This window comes from Dendropsophus ebraccatus, chromosome 5, assembly GCF_027789765.1.
Source record: "Dendropsophus ebraccatus isolate aDenEbr1 chromosome 5, aDenEbr1.pat, whole genome shotgun sequence".
Taxonomy (NCBI): domain Eukaryota; kingdom Metazoa; phylum Chordata; class Amphibia; order Anura; family Hylidae; genus Dendropsophus; species Dendropsophus ebraccatus.
In genome coordinates, this window is record NC_091458.1 from 103,839,668 (window position 1) to 103,857,496 (window position 17,829).

Sequence of the window (17,829 nt, forward strand, 5' to 3'; positions counted from 1 at the left end):
GACTATTTATTTCTGCAAAAAAAATTTCATGACAGTGACTCTTTAACCCTTAGAGGACCGGGCCAATTAAAATTTTTGCGTTTTTCCCCATAGCACTTGCATTTTTTCACCTAGAAACCCACATAAGCCCTTATTTTTTGCGCCAGTAATTGTACTTTGCAATGACAGGCTGAATTTTTTCATAAACTAATTTTTTCATTACACTAAAACCAGAAAAAAAATTCAATGTGTGGTGAAATTGAAAAAAAAAACGCATTTCTTTTATGTGCGTTTTTTTTTGTTTTGACGCCGTTCGCCCCGGGGGTAAAACTGACTTGTTATATATGTTTCTCAAGTCATTATGATTACAACGATATGTAACATGTATAACTTTTATATTGTGTGATGGCTTGTAAACAAATATATGTTCCTTAAAATCGCTCCATTCCCCGGCTTACAGCGCTTATATTCTTTGGTCTATGGGGATGTGTGAGGTGTCATTTTTTGCGCCATGATGTGTTTTTTCTATCGGTACCTTGATTGCGCATATGCGACTTTTTCTGGATTTGATGCGACCAAAAATGCGCAATTTTGCACTTCGGGATTTTTTTGCGCTTACGCCGTATACTGTGCGAGATCAGGAATGTGAATAATTAATAGTTCAGGCGCTTACGCACGCGGCGATACCAAACATGTTTGTTTATTTATTTTTATTTAAAACATGGGAAAAGGAGGGTGATTCTGACTTTTATTAGGGGAGGGGGCTTTTTATTGATAATAACACTTTTTTTTTTCTTTTACACTTATACTAGAAGCCCCCCTCGGGGACTTCTAGTATAAGTACTCTGATCTCTCATTGAAATCTATGCTGCATAGACATGCAGCATAGATTGATGAGATAGGCACATCGATTGCTTCCAGCGCAGCAGGAAGCAATTGAGTGCCGAGTCGGGATCAGCGCCACTAGACACCAGGGAACGGCTGCATCAAGTAATCGGATGCAGCTGTCAACTTTGACAGCTGCATCCGATTACTTTATTAGCAGGCACTGCGATGGGACCGTGCCCGCTTATAGCCGCGGTCCCGAGCTACGACCAGCACCCGGGACCGCGGCCCCGCTCTGAACACATGTAGGTGGCCCTGGACGTACGGGTACGTCCAGGGTCGCCTAAGAGTTAAAGAAGAAGTCCGTTGAAAATTTTTATTAAAATATTGTGTTGCCCCCCAAAAGTTATACAAATTACCGGTACTTTTATTACAGGAAATGCACATAAAGTGCTTTTATCCGTGCACTTACTACTGCATCAAGGCTTCACTTCCTGGATAAAATGGTGATGTCATGACCCGACTCCCAGAGCTGTGCGGGCTGTGGCTGCTGGAGAGGATGATGGCAGAGGGATGCTCAGTGTCCCTTCAGTGCCCTGTGTCGCTCAGTTTCCCCCTGCCATCATCCTCTCCAGCAGCCACACCCTGCACAGCTCTGGATGTCGGGTCGTGACATCACCATGTTCTCCAGGAAGTGAAGCCGTGATGCAGTAGTAAGTGAAGGAAAAAAAGCACTTTATAAGCATTTCCCATAATAAGTGTATATTGGTGATTTGTATAACTGTTGGGGGGCAATACAATACTTTAATAAAAATTTTCAATGAACTTTAAAGAATCAATGAGAGATGTGGAAAACTGCAGGCAAAACAATGTGGGGGAACTTCAGAGCATGGAGCAATCCACTGGGGTCATCCAACATATATATCTATAAACTATACCAAGGAAGTAATGCTGCAGTTTCCACATTGAGAAAGATCAAGGAGAGTATTCAGCAGGGTACGAATTTCTGCAGAGATTCGTATATTGGTCTCAGATGAATCTGACAGAAATCTATATAGGTGATGCTTGACAAAGGCTGTATGATACAGCCAAAATGATGCACTGCTGAATAAATATTTAGAAAAATACTTCAAAGTTGTGTTGCTGTCACCACCTATCTTTCTGCTACATCTTAGTGAAGGTGAAATGGATCAAACCACTCTAGGCAACGTGCACCAAAACAACCCATCAGGTTGTACTGCCCACCCTTCCGATCTTTGAAGAAAGGACAGTGTCGTGCCGCAAGTAACTATACAGAGATGATGAAACTGACAGGGCCGTCTTACCCATTGGGCATGGTAGGCGGCTGCCCGGGGGCCCTTGCATCCTAGGGGGCCCCTGCCCCAGTGGCAGACCTATCACATGTGCAGCCGGGGCCCCGAGGAGGAGAGGAACCAGCTGCGGCCGCTGCTCCCTGCCAGGCAAGGTTTTAAAACAGGGGCCTGGGGCTGCTTATAAAGATCTCTGCAGCCAAACGTCCCCTAATCAATTAAAGCAAGCAGGCTGCGGCTGGCTACATTGAGGTACGCACGCACACTCTGCAATTTCCTCGGTGCCTAAGTGAGCAGCTGGAGTTTGGTGGCCTCACAGCCGCCTCCCGACCTCCTAGCCCCTAACACAGGACCTGTGCAGTGCAGAGAAGAGCAGCACAGTGCACGTGCACAGCTGCTGGAGTCTGCTCTCCCCCACTCGGGCAGTAGAGTGGCCTGCACTCCCCCTCCCCCCCCCCTCGGAGGACGCAGTAGAACAACCCCTCCCCCCGAGCCCTCACCCGGGATAGAGCATCAGAGTGGGAGTGTTCTTGAGTATGCAATGGGGTAAGTGTTCTCTGCTGAGTGTGCTGTGCTATGAAGTAAGGAGTGTGTGCTGTGCTATGAAGTAAGGAGTGTGTGCTGTGTGTAATGGAGTATGTGTGCTGTGCTATGTGTAATGGGGTATGTGTGCTATGTGTCATGGGGTATGTGTGCTGTGTGTCATGGGGTATGTGTGCTGTGTGTCATGGGGTATGTGTGCTATGTGTAATGGGGTATGTGTGCTGTGCTATGTGTCATGGGGTATGTGTGCTGTGTGTCATGGGGTATGTGTGCTGTGTCATGGGGTATGTGTGCTGTGTGTCATGGGGTATGTGTGCTGTGTGTAATGGAGTATGTGTGCTGTGCTATGTGGGATATGTGTGCTGTGTGTAATGGGGTATGTGTGCTGTGTGTAATGGAGTATGTGTGCTGTGCTATGTGGGGTATGTGTGCTGTGTGTAATGGGGTATGTGTGCTATGTGTAATGGGGTATGTGTGCTGTGTTATGTGTAATGGGGTATGTGTGCTGTGTTATGTGTAATGGGGTATGTGTGCTGTGCTATGTGTAATGGGGTATGTGTGCTGTGCTATGTGTAATGGGGTATGTGTGCTGTGCTATGTGTAATGGGGTATGTGTGCTGTGCTATGTGTAATGGGGTATGTGTGCTGTGCTATGTGTAATGGGGTATGTGTGCTGTGCTATGTGTAATGGGGTATGTGTGCTGTGCTATGTGTAATGGGGTATATGTGCTGTGTGTAATGGGGTATGTGTGCTGTGTGTAATGGGGTATGTGTGCTGTGTGTAATGGGGTATGTGTGCTGTGTGTAATGGGGTATGTGTGCTGTGTGTAATGGGGTATGTGTGCTGTGCTGTGTGTAATGGGGTATGTGTGCTGTGCTGTGTGTAATGGGGTATGTGTGCTGTGCTGTGTGTAATGGGGTATGTGTGCTGTGCTGTGTGTAATGGGGTATGTGTGCTGTGCTGTGTGTAATGGGGTATGTGCGCTGGGGTATGCTATGTGTAATGGGGTATGTGTGCTGGGGTATTTGTGCTGTGCTGGGGTATGTGTGCTGTGCTATGCTGTGTGTGCTGGGGTATGTGTGCTGTGCTATGCTGTGTGTGCTGGGGTATGTGTGCTGTGCTATGCTATGTGTGCTGGGGTATGTGTGCTGGGCTATGCTATGTGTAATGGGGTATGTGTGCTGTGCTATGCTATGCTATGTGTAATGGGGTATGTGTGCTGGGGTATGCTATGTGTGCTGGGGTATGTTATGTGTGCTGGGGTATGTGTGCTGGGGTATGCTATGTGTGCTGTGCTGCTGAGAGACTTTTTTGTGAATTAAAGTTTATGTTAACAATAATTTGTATTTTTTATTGTACGTAATTGTACTGGCTAGGGGCGGGGTTGCATAGATGGGGGGGTTTTGATGGTGGCGGCCAGGGGGGGCTGGGGGCCAAATCGCACCTCTGCCCAGGGGCCCATAATGCTGTTAAGACGGCCCTGGAAACTGAAATACTGTAATTTTCATCCATACACTGATCAGCTATACCATTAAAACTACAGTGCTATCCACTAAACAGCAGGAACGCCCCTTAACATTTGCAGTTTTGGAGATGCTCATCATCCTCGCCTAACCAATACAATCTGCTTTCCGGCAAAGTTGCTCAGATCCTTACGCTTCTTCATTTTTCCTGCATTTAACGCTTCATCGCAAGAGTGGACTGTTCACTTGCTGCCTTTTTTAATGCGATTTTGGTATAATTCAAGCACAATTTCTGTAAAATAGTGCCATTTTGCAGTGATTTTACCACAATTGCATCCAAAACGCAGTCCTAAAGAATCCTGGAAAACATGCATACAGCCATAGGCTGTATCCATGTTCTCCAGGCAACCCTAGGCGGCATCCAACTTCGAACCCTAATGTTTTCACAGATCTGCTCAACACTGGTCAATATTACTCACTTCACGTGTTTTTGGTTTTATTGTAATGACCGATTGATGAATGGCTATATGTCATGACTTTTTAAGCAAAAAAAATCTAAAACCTTTATCTGTATTTTTTAAACACATTTTTTGGGCAACTTTTGTCCACATTTTCAGCAATTTTCTGGAACTAAAGATATAAAACCCCCAAAGTGGCATTAGCCAACAGTCGTATTTTGGGTTGTGTACAGCCAAAAACATGTTCCAAATTACAGCTGTATTTCATTAAACTGCCCAAAAATAAGAGCCAAAATATAGGAACATCATGTACACACCATTTGTCAAGTTGTCATTAATTTTTATGTTTTTATTTTATGCACTTAAAAAAATATATTTTTTTTTACAGTTTCCAACACAGGTAGCAAGGATTTAACATAAGTTTTGGTGTACCATATCACTGCTGTGGACATTTCAGTTATTACATGGTATACTGTGCTTATGAGTTCTAGGAAACACTGTGTGTGGGAACTGGGTTGGAGTAAGTGATGGCTCCGGCCGTTACACTTACTCCAATCTGTATGGCTGTATCAATTATTACCTGCAGTACTGAGTTCAATGCAACATACTGGAAAAAATATGGCTGGCTTTTGGGCTGTTTTGTGGCCCAAAGTCAGCCCAATTTTGTGTGTGAAAACATAGCTTAGGTTTTAGCTCACTAATTCATTCACTGAAATAACTTACCTCAGCAGCTTGCCAAAGGATGTCAACATTTTTGTTCTTCCTTGCATGGACATTCTGTCCAAGGAACCTGAGCAGCTCAGGAAGACATGTTTGACTCCGGGACCGTGGGAGGCCTAGAATAAGTCCAAAGAGTTACACTTTGCTGGTTACACAGAATTAAAGTGGCTTTTTTTTTTTTAAAGAAAAGTTTTTATAAAAAGCGATACCTCACCTGCCTGACCCACAGCTCAGCTTTGATGTTCACCAGTAATTACCCCTCCTGTTTGTTGTCCATTAACCACTGTATCTCTAATATACCCAATTGTTGACAATTGACAATGGACATCCCATGTATGCAATCCTTGAACAGCTTTTTGAGGGTGCATATTTGTTGTGTGAGGTGTGTGCATACTGCTAGTTCGGAAGCCCTGATTCTGAGCACCAAAGAGCAGCTTGCAACATTGAGATGAATTGACAACATGGAAAAGAGTCTGCTGCCCACTGAGCAAGCACTCACTGGGGCAGAGGGAGGAGAGAGTAACAGCATGGGGGGGCAAGAAGATGAGGTAGCTAATTGGGTGACAGGTAGAACGTGGGGTAGAGGGAAGAGTGCCTAGTCCTGATCTGGCACACCACAAGTCGGCAGATGAGGGGGATGTAAGTTCAGGGGTGGCATTGCTTCAGCAGGACACTTCATCTGACAGCCAGGGGGGTGTCTGCCGCAGGAAGGTGGTGAATGGGAGCACAAGGCCAGACAGGTACTGGTAGTGGGGGACTCCCACTATTAGAGGGACAGATAGTGCAAACTGTAACAAAGACTGGGGTCATCAAACAGTGTGTTGCCTATCTGGTCATCAAGCTCCACACATTTTCAAAATTGGACTGCACCACCAGGATCTCACTTTGGAAATGGCACATTCACTTTAAATTATATTACTATGACTCCTACTGCAGTACAAAGGCTCATGTCAAGGTTAATATACAAATGTTCAAGGTGCAGAAAATAACATTACACAAGCAATATAAAAATGAGGAAGACAGGAAAATAATTAGCAAGTCTACATATGAATTGTTAAAGAACCTGTGACCTCCCCTGGCCTCTTGTAGTATATTCTTGTATTCCCCAAGAAATAACAATTCTAGGACATCTCTTCCCAGAACTTTGCATTGTTCTGTTATTCTGTCATCCCTTCTATAAATATATTAACAAACTAACACCGGTATAAATAAAACATGTCCCTAAACAGTCCAGAACTGACTGGACAAACACTATTGGTAACAGACAGTTGTAAATCTATTCATACGTTTCCAGGAGCAAAAACAGTGAAAAGAAATACGTGGAAATACACTCAAAAATTATTGTTATTTATGGATAAACAAGTACAGGTTAGTAAGGTTGGAGCAGCACATTCACCTATTGTTTCTATTGTATAGCTATAAATCACTATAATAAAAGAAAATTATAAATCACTATAATAAAAGAAACTTACAGTCTTCCGGTAAGACTTCTTTGAACTGCTCATAGTAGGAATTAAGTCGTACCAAGCTTTCAATGTTAATAACTTCTTGCAGCGATGTATCTCCAAACCTTGGTTAATAAACAACATATACAATATTTTTTAGTGCTTGTCAAATTAGGTACTTGAAGGCAGTGTTCACACCGCGATTTGCGTTTTTAAGACATGGATACATTGAAAAACTGTCAAAATGACATGCTGATGTATCTCTGCTCAGATTGGCACAGACACCATTCACTTCAATAGCCCAAGGGTAGTGAGCCCGAGTCTCAGTTTTGACACTTTGTGCTCAGAGGCACAAATCGTGGTGTGAATGAGCCTGAACACAACACACAAGTCACGTATAGATTAACTGAGGCATTCATTTGTGAATACCATAGGAAAGGTTAGGTAGAATTACAATTTTATCATGAATCTTCATTTGGATCAAAGAAACTAAAACGGAAGGTCTTTCTGATATGTGGCCCAAGCCAACAAATATACACATAAACGTTTGTTCACCTGGCGGCTATATGTCCCAATCCTCTAAAAATATATATACTCGGCTGAACATGCATGAATGGGACGTGTACTGAATGAGGACAGAGTGGTAAGCCACTGCCATGCTCTTCTTTTGGTGGCAACTTATTTCTCTGAACACAAAGGGACTGGGCAGTTGAAATCCAACGTGCCTGATTCTTCACTTCTCTGACATTTGCAATTGGATGAGAGTTGGGAGAGCCTAATTTGGCTGACAGATGTCTAATAAGTATAGCTAACCTTAGGCTTCGCTAAAGAAACAACACAATGGTAACCAGAGGAAGTACTCTAACAACAAAAGCAAACATCTATCTATCAGCTTACTTTTCTGCCAGGGTCTGCTGTTCATTGATCCCAACATTGAATAAGACAGGTTGAACCCTTAGCAGCATTCCACTTTGAATCTCACGAGGGAGGGCATCAAACAAGGCGCTCGGCAATGGGATGCGGACGTTAAATCCATCGCTGGAAAAATACATAACAAATTATACATATCAAACAAATGACTGACACACGGGAAATAGGTTCACTTCATTCAGGTTTCTATTCTTCTTCAGCTAAAGGGATATATAGGTATCAAGTACAGAAAGAAACGGTTACCGAGTGACGCCAATGAATTTTCATCATTAAAGGGAATCTGTCAGCTAAAATTCAGGTTCCAAACTGCTGACACTGTTAGATAGCCATAAGGTCAAAGAGACACATAGTACCTTTCATATATCTATCTGTGCTTCCATAACATAGAAAAATGCTTTTATTCTCTAGTGCAAAGCATCAAAGAGGCATTTCCAAGCTTTTAAGGGGAACAAGCTGAAAAGCCTCCTCACTCCGGTTGACATCTATCGCCATACTTGATTGACAGTCAGGTAAAACCTGGGCTCCAAGCAGGGTCAGGTATGGAAAGGGGAGTATGCAGTTCAAGGAGTTTGGGAAAGCCTCTTTGATGCTTTCCACTAGAAAATAAAATAATTTTTCTATGTTCTGGAAGCACAGCTGGATATATGAACGGTAACATGTGTCACCTTGACCTACTAGCATCTAACAGTGTCAGCAGTTTGTAAAATGAATTACAGATGACAATTGCCTTTAAATGAGAATTCTGGCCAAAACCTATATTTAAGTATGTTATTGCCCAACAAAAGTTATACAAATTCTTAATATACACTATGGGAAATGCACATATAGTGCTTTATTCGTTCATTTGCTACAGCTTGAAGTCTTCTATTCCTAACAAAAATGGTGACGTCATGTCACACTGTCTACCATACAGAGGTGTGGGCTGGGCTGTGCGGCGGCGAGGACAAAAGTGTGAAGCAGGGTAAGCTATGGCAACAGCTCTGGTGTGGGATGGGAGAGAGACCACCGGGATGAGGTGACATGTGAATTATCATCACACCAGTGGTCTCTCTCCCATCCCTGCACCGGAGCTGTCATTATATGTATTGTGTGGGCGGCCAGTAGACCTGGATAGACGACTGCTGGGGGAGCTGCTCTCACCAGCTCTCCTCTCCTCTGTCAGACCTGTCAGTCTGTGCTCCGTCCCGCTGTCTGGACCTTCCTTTACTTCTCCCCACAGTTATGTCACTGTGCACTTGGGGAGAGAGCAGGTTGTGTCCTTCCTCTGCTCTCTCCCCAAGCGCAGAGCAACTCAGCTTCCGGGAGAAGTAAAGGGAGGCTCGGCCGGCAGGTTGGCTTCACGGCAGCAGGGAAGGAGCACAGAGAGTGGAGAGATGTATGTAAGGTTTTCAATTTTTTTTTTTTTTTTTTTTTAATTTCAACCCCCATCCACTGCCCCATGGGCATTTTTTCCCCCTGAAGTCATAAACGCCCTTAGATAAATCAGATAATTCAATCATTCTATGAATTTGTAAAAAAAAAATGTACAAAATTCAATTAGAAAGATGACATGCCGTACTTGCTTTACTGCAAACCTTCAAGTAATTTCTGTGTAATAATGAATAAAGGGTACAAGAGCTCACTGATATACCCGTGACATGAAGTAATGTACAATAATTGGATTTCCTCACTTTTACATTTCCTTTAAATCTGCCAATTCGCATTGTTATTTTTGCACTTCTATTACTTTTCTTCAAACAGAACAAGTAGAATGTATTAACTCACCGATTTCCTGTTATTACTGGCAACATATCAGTGGAGGAGTTTGATATGGCCTGGGTGACTTTGAAGGTCACATTCCTCAAGTCCATGATACCCAAGCTCATATCTTCCAACATGGCCAGTTCCTCTCCTGAGAATAAAGGTGGAAATTTTAGAGCTGCATCTTGTATCAGTATAAAAAATGTTTGCTGAAGTGTCATAACGATATAACTTTAACTTTTAATATATCCAAAACAGAACAGAGATGGACTCACGTTTCAGTTGCTGAATTTTTCAGTTTTATTCTCAGTAGCATTCACATGATAGTTCATGCTGGTAGCTGTGGGCTCTCTGGATTTGCATAGAATGGAGTGGGCGTTCCTTACTGCCGTGACGCGATGTTTCGGGGCTGACCCCTTACTCATGTGTATTGGCTAGTAGGACGTGCTCCTTCTTATTCACTTCAGCCCGGCCCCCTACATGTCGTCATTCAGACTATAATACGATGTAAGTTATACATGACATAAATTATTGTGCATAAATATAATACTTGATACCAATGTATACATATATAAATCGTACAATATCTAGATTGCATTAGCCAAGCCTATGATATAAAAAGCAAGACGGGAATCGATCTCATAATAGGTTACAGGAACGGTTTAAAGCTACATATCTCGTTTAACCCTTGCGGTTCAAGACTATTTAGTGTTTTGATCCAATAACATTCTCGCTGTAACAGCTTTTTTCTAACCTCTGTCTGTGTGCCAGTCATATTTATTTGTTCCAATATTACCCATTTTAACTCATATACATGGTGTCCCATTAGTTTAAAATGTCGGCCCACTGTTGTTTCCCCGTACGTTTTTTCTTCTTCTCTTATATCTTTTTTTGCATATTTTCTTATTAGTGCTCTATGTTCATTGAGTCGCACTTTAATTTGTCGACTTGTTTGGCCTACATAACATTTGCCACAGGGACATTTTAACATGTATATGACGTTGTATAATATCCTCTATATGGTATTGTGTACCCTCTTGTGGGATGTTGTAAACTTTCCCCTTTTATTATTGCTGAACAATTTTGGCAATTTAGGCATGCAAATGTGCCTTTTTTCCTAGTTTGTAAGAATCTCTGTGTGCTGATCTAAGACTAAATAGTCTTGAACCGCAAGGGTTAAACGAGATATGTAGCTTTAAACCGTTCCTGTAACATATTATGAGATCGATTCCCGGCTTGCTTTTTATATCATAGGCTTGGCTAATGCAATCTAGATATTGTACGATTTATATATGTATACATTGGTATCAAGTATTATATTTATGCACAATAATTTATGTCATGTATAACTTACATCGTATTATAGTCTGAATGACGACATGTAGGGGGCCGGGCTGAAGTGAATAAGAAGGAGCACGTCCTACTAGCCAATACACATGAGTAAGGGGTCAGCCCCGAAACGTCGCGTCACGGCAGTAAGGAACACCCACTCCGTTCTATGCAAATCCAGAGAGCCCACAGCTACCAGCATGAACTATCATGTGAATACTACTGAGAATAAAACTGAAAAATTCAGCGACTGAAACGTGAGTCCATCTCTGTTCTGCTTTGGATATATTAAAAGTTAAAGTTATATCGTTATGGCACTTCAGCACACATTTTTTATACTGATGCACATGAACGGGCTTGTGGCAGCCTGATAGACTGTGAGTGCACACTATACATCATTGACTGAGAAATTCATGGGACATTAAACTGGGTTCACACAGATATTTCTTATTTGAGACTGCATCTTGTATCACCATCTCTAGCAATGTGACACACTATGCAGAAGTTAAACAGATTTTAGACTCATGGGTTCAATCCTGGCCCCAAATTATATTACTGGGATGAACCAAGACACAGCTGCAGTGTACCCTATAGATTGTGGTTATCCTGCTCACTCACCGTAAGTGCTGAGAAGGCTCTCAAACTGTGCCAGGAGACCGATAGTGTACAACTGGCGCAGGAAACCATCATCATGCAGACAGTTCCTCAGCTTGATGATGAAACCACAGATCAGGGCTGTTAACTGTAACAGATAAAATGGGTTAAATGAACACTGAAGTTATTTAGTGACATACTGTATGTAGTTTTGATCAGTTGAGGTCTTGTGCGGAGAACCTCGTTAGAACGCCGCTCAGCACTGTTCTCCCCATACTGCTGCAGGAGACACATTTTATAGTTACTCAAGGGAACCAGTCTCCTGAAGAGAGCCAGGGAGAGAAGCACCCAGCTGTGTGCTTCTTCCAATTTTTTCTAGAGGTTGGTGCGGGTCCAATCACCCAGACCTCAACTGATTAAAATTTTTGAAAATGTCTCTGTGACATGACAAAAGGTTTTATTTTTCCCTTAAATGAGTAAAGACATTTATATTTTATCAAAATTTCATCAAAACTCACAATAACAAAAATTACACACTATAATCACATGCTTAGAAAACCATACTCCCCCACCCCGCCTCCGAGGAATGGAAGAGAGAAGGTGATAAGAGGGAAAAAAAACAAAGCGCTCGGAAAAACTAAATCAATAAAGTAGTACCTTGGTTTAAGAGTAATTTGGATTAAGAGCGTTTTGCAAGAAGAGCTCACAGTTTTTCAAAATTGTAACTTGGTTTAACAGCATTGCTTTGGTTTAAGAGCCCTGTACTGGGTGGGAGGGACATGGGCTGCATAGAGAGGTCTACAGCACTGTACTCTGACCCAGGAAGTCTCCCTCACCTTAAAAGACATAGCAGATCCACTTCAGGCTGGGGCTTGCATCAGGGGATAGGACTGTGGAGGTAATATCTCCATAGCTGTAACCCCTCTCTCCCCAGACAGAGTGCTGCATGTATGTGCCCACATATGCCCAGCTCATTTCTGTTATACTGATGTATAGAAAAGTTTCTGTCACTGTCCTCCTGCACAGCTCTGTGATTCTCACTTCCTGATTGGTCCATGCTGAATACACACCCCTTCCCCATTGCTGTCATGTGACCACACAGTCCTCTGACAGCAGCCCTGCTTCTCTATTCTAGCCTGTTGTACTACACTACTGCATTATGGGGATCTGCAGCTCCATCCTGTATCTACAAACTGCTGCTGTGTTATCAGGTTTATGCACTAACTATACATTATACACCACATGCTGATTGCTTTACTGTACAATAACTTATAACATCACATATTCAGCTGCCTATAAATGTTTGTTTTATCTGTTCTACATGTTATTCAGAATTAAAAAATCATGACAAGAGTTTTGGAAAGAAAATCTTAAAACCTTAAGCACAGTTGAAATCCTGATAACATATAGAATGGATTAGGCAGTGTAAACCGCAGAAAGAGACTGAGTGACGAACCTAAACCTACCGTTTGACAGAAGACAACGTCTCTGCGATACTGGAGGCTCAAACACAGGGCGATAGTTGGAGCGCTGTCCTGCATTAACAGAAAGACCATGGCTTTCTTTGCTTTATCACTCATCATGGCCACACAGTCCGTCAGTGTACTCAGCAATGGGTAGAGGGCCTCACTCCATTCCCCTACAGAAAATCAGAGCTTATTACTATAATGTGTAAGCATTGCTGACTGCCACCTATAACTATGTGAGTGGTAGGGCACACTTTCTCATTCCCTGTATTGGGTGTGCTACAAATATTAAGGTGTGGGTAATTCATAAGTCCAGAAGGCCTGGCCCCAGTTCCACCAGAAGCTCATAGAGTAGAGCTATAGTCCTGGCAAGCCTTCTGTCAGCAGTTGTATTAGATTTGTTGGGTAGAGAAAGCAGAGCAAGTTGCACTATTCTTTCTATCAAAATGAAGGACACCATGCTGGAAGCTGATGGACTTGGCCATATGTCAATGGGATCTGTTGAGACAGTTGGTGTCTATCATTCAATGGATCAGGCACTGCTGTCATAGCCTCTACTAACAGAACATGATGGCAGTGTGAACTGAGCTTAAGGGTATGCCTCAGATTTCTGCTCTATTCATATTTATTTTTTAAAAGGAAAAATCTCATGTGTGAACAAAGTCCAACAAAGAACACATACAGAGTATACTGGAAAATGGTGTAACAACTGAATAAATTATACAAGGAATAAGGCTGGGTTCACACTTTGTTTTTGCAATGCGTTTAACGTATACATTTATGGAAAAAACGGATGCAATAGTGTGTAATCTGTTTGGATCCGTTTTTCCATTGACGTCATTATATAAAAATGGATCGAAACGGATGCGTTTTTTTTTAACGGACACAAAAATAGCATTGACTACGTTTTTCTGTCCGTTAAAAGTAACCAATTAAAAATGGATACATTGAGCGGATTGCAAAAACGCAGTGTGAACCCAGCCTAACATTTACTTACTGAAATAACCCGAAAAATACATACAACAAAATGGCAATACTAATACAAATACTGAATATTTTTTTCTATTATAAAGCATTTTTATTGGCAAATGTTTTTCATTTATTAAAAAAAAAACTTTGAAAAAATATTCAGTCTAATTTGGAAACTTGACCATTTGATGTGCTGATAATACAAGACTAGAATCTTTCAAAAATAATTCCCACTCCTGATGTAACTTTTAAAATAATTCTACGTCCAACAAGACGTGTAAAAGAATCAAATAACATAGGAAGAGGCTGCAGAAAATAAAACCTTCTTTATTCCAAATATTCTTTAAAAAAGGTTTGTTACATTTCTTTGGTGTCAAAAATGGTTGTGCCAAAAGCAAGAAGTGTTTCAGGCGGGAGCATGAGATATGCTCAGAGCTTAGCAAGGCATGAAGTGCACCTTGCATTTGACACCACATGTGAATTGCGACCCATGAAATGTAACGCGCCATTTTAAAGTAACATTGGAATAAAGAAGGTGTTTTTATACCATCATAGTGCTGGGGTCCCTTTGTTACATGATGTGAAGCACACAGCTGTGGACCGGTGACACTCGTAAGCATGTGCCATCTCCTACATTGAAGGCTGCATTCTGCATTGGGTCTGCATTCTCCTTAGACTTCTGTGAAAGCACCCTGGTAACAGCCCTATAGAATTCATAGCTATGAATCCAGAATTATTATATCAGCAGAAGCAGCATGACCCGCTGGAGCAAACTGAGAGCTCAAATGGAGGAAATCAGAATTAGTGGGGGGACAGCAATGGATAAAAAGAAGCACATACCTGGTCCTGGTTCTTCAGCACCCGAGCTGCTATCTGCACAGAAATGGAGGGGCAACATGCATGGTTAAGGTGCGGCAAATAAAATTTTCATAAAAAATAAAAATAAATAATAAACACTTAAAAACTTGCTAGCAAATTAGGTTTAGGCATTGTAGTTGACAACATAATACTAAGCTTGCAAAAGAGCATTGCTAAAAAGCAGAAGAAGCTTGCATATATAGTAGTTTTGAAGCAAGCCGGGATTTAGTTCTAGCTGTAGATCCATGCAAGGGATTTAATTATTTAATGTAAGTTCATCATAGATGGCAGCATATCAAGTCTTTAGTGACCTAATGGTACCAGTCCATTCAGTAGACATGAAGACCTTTGGGGATCTGTCATCATGGGACTCCAATTCTTTAAAGTTTTCAAGCTTTTACTGTTTCTGTTATTTAATAGAAATTTTCATTGTTTATTTCCAAGGGTTAAAGTTGTGTCCCGGCCATGTGTTGGGCGCAGAGATTCTCTTACAGAGCTCTGATATAACTGGAGTCAGTCCTGCTTTTGTGTCCATCAAATTACCCAGACTTTTATTCAGTGGAGGCAAATAATGAAGGTTTCTACTAGATAAGCACAAGCAGGAATATCAACTTCTGGAAATAAATTTAGTAGACTTTTAAATTACTAAAACTAAAACATATTTGCTAAAAGCGGTCTATCCATTTTACTGAGACACTGGCCATAAAAGGAGCCTGTCATCACTTTCTTGCTGCCTGAGCTGGGAATCATTGGGGCTGTGCCCAGTGGCATCTGCCCACCCTGAGAAAAGGGAGAGATCTATTAATAAAGACTGGTGAGGCATGGAGAAGCTGCGGGTGACCACAACTGGTATTCGAATGGAGATTCACCAAAACTAGTGAAAACTGGAGCAGATGTCTATAGCAACTAAACTGGTGGATGCTCTCAGACTATCTTGGTTCATGTCTGGTGCTAAAGTATCCTTGGCATAGTCAGAACCATGCGGTAATAACATTGTGTGATAAACTAAGTATTACAACCCAGTCAACTTGTCAACTCTCTCGTCAATGTTTTTTACACAAATAAATGTACTGCAATACTAACAGCGTGCACAGAGATTCTGTTATATGTTCACACACGGAGCAGAGAAATCCCAAGCACGCAGGCACACAGTACTGTATTTACAGATAGAAAAATGAGATAACTGCAATACCAGAAATGACTACAAGTGGAAAGTGCTAAAATGTGTTTCATCCTACCTACTAAAAACACTGACATGTAACAATAGGTCAAGAAATTAGTGATCAGTTTGAAGGGAATCAGTCACTAGGTGTATAATGACTTAAATGAGAGCAGCATAAACTAGTGACAGAAATGCTGAACAAATCAGTGTATTACTTGCATTATTTTGTTCAGCCGTTCTCCTAATATGCAGGAGAATAGGATTCTTGACGCACCCCTCCCCCCGGCCTCCAGCTGCTGATTGACAGTTGCTGACTATACACACCATAAAAAGATAACTGCCAATCAGCAGATCGTGGGTGGAGTTTTCTGCTTCTCATGAATATTGAGGACTAATTGGCTCACGCACATAATGGAAAGAACTACTTATTGTCCATCTTATTCAGGAGGATATCTCTGGATCATCTGCACAAAACAATATAAGTAATACATCATTTTGTTCAGTTTCTCTGTCACTAGTTTATACTACCCTTGGATAGAACAATAGAAACCTACTGACAGAGTCTCTTTAAAGGGGAATTCCGGATAAGAAAAACTTGTTTTCTATTGAAAGTACATTAAAAGTTAGATAGATGTGTCTATACAATGTATTACTGTATCTGTACGGTTCTGCCACACTGGTAGCTGATAGAAATCCAGGAAGTGATAAAAATGGCCCCTGTGCAAATCCACATTGTCTCCTGCTGCTATCCCCCCCCCTAGGAGACAAATCTTCCATGCCTCCCATTGTCAGTGTTTGCTGATGATACAGACAGGGGGCAGGGCGTGATGTCACAGGAGGCTTGGCTGGATAACCCAATCCCCTGACTGATTCACCATCTCTGACCGAACAGAAGCAGCTGCTGCACTAATTTTACTGATTGTAATGGGTGGGGGCTGTGATGATCACATGAGGGAAAGCATTGCATTCTGGGAAATTCCAAAGCAGGAAGAACAGAAACACAAAAAAGAGCAACCCCCCCCCCCCCCCAAACAAATGGATTTTTGGTAGTTTCAAGACTGGGATAGGTAGGTAAGTAATGCTTTATGCTTCTGCAGAAGTTTAAATTTTTTTAACCTCTACCTGGAGTTCCCCTTTAAAGAGGCAGTCCCACCTCAGGACATTATTCCCTATGCACAGGTTAGAGGATTACAAGCTGATAGGTGGGGCTCAACCCCACAAATCAGCTTGTTATCCTATATCCCGTGGATAAGGGATACCGTCTTGAGATGAGAATAACCTTAAAATGAACTATTATTACATGTATTGTCACTGTATAGAAATCATTTAATATACAGAAAATGAATGACACTATAAAGGCTGCGTCTATACTTGCATTGTGGCCCTGATGAACCACACTGCATTATAATAAGAACCAATTAGCTCTGTTGTGCTTCATGTCATTTTGACAGAGGAATAGTGATTTTATATATATATATATATATATATATATATATATATATATATATATATAGATATATATTTATTTTTTTAAATCTGCCAAGATTGACGACAGGGTTCCTCTGGAGCCTCTGATTTCAAGTTGAACATAGGCTCACATGTGTATGTTGCTAGCTCTGGAGGTCACTGTAAGCCCTTCTGGTATTGTAAGAGTAAGTATGCTGAGTAAAGTCACACCCATACGCACTTGTCAACTGGGAAGGATGGCATGCAGGATGGGATGGAGATGATGTGGATGATACCATGGCCTCTTCATCTGAGGCCTCTGGGTTTATCCAATATGCTCGCTGTCTCTCATTACCTTTCTTGCTAGTACAGCTTATCTCACATTGGAAAACATCTTCACAGCTGTCACTATGTAAACGTTCTTTCTGGAGAAGCTTATCTACCCTCTGAATGATACACTCCAGGCTCTTCTCAACATTTGACCACACTTTCTCCTAGAAACAACAGAAACGTCATAGTTAATATTGGTGGCACTCAGTCCCATTGGTGGCACTCAGTTTTGTGATCAGTTCGGATCTGACCTTCTGGGAC

At 41.8% G+C, this 17,829-nt stretch overlaps 1 protein-coding gene across 5 annotated transcripts in view; it reads right to left on the minus strand.

The window, feature by feature from the left end:
- INPP4A (inositol polyphosphate-4-phosphatase type I A) overlaps positions 1 to 17,829 on the minus strand; it is a 73,063-nt gene that overhangs the window by 10,919 nt on the left and 44,315 nt on the right. For 3 of the 5 annotated variants that reach the window (XM_069970855.1, XM_069970856.1, XM_069970859.1), the window contains 8 exons: positions 17,480 to 17,732; positions 14,613 to 14,645; positions 12,804 to 12,976; positions 11,362 to 11,485; positions 9,439 to 9,565; positions 7,642 to 7,782; positions 6,772 to 6,869; positions 5,303 to 5,415 (listed from right to left, as the gene is read on the minus strand). In XM_069970855.1, coding sequence (XP_069826956.1) covers positions 5,303 to 5,415; positions 6,772 to 6,869; positions 7,642 to 7,782; positions 9,439 to 9,565; positions 11,362 to 11,485; positions 12,804 to 12,976; positions 14,613 to 14,645; positions 17,480 to 17,732 — 1,062 coding nt within the window. The remainder of the gene's footprint in view (positions 1 to 5,302; positions 5,416 to 6,771; positions 6,870 to 7,641; positions 7,783 to 9,438; positions 9,566 to 11,361; positions 11,486 to 12,803; positions 12,977 to 14,612; positions 14,646 to 17,479; positions 17,733 to 17,829) is intronic. The other 2 variants (XM_069970857.1, XM_069970858.1) reach the window with 1 other exon arrangement.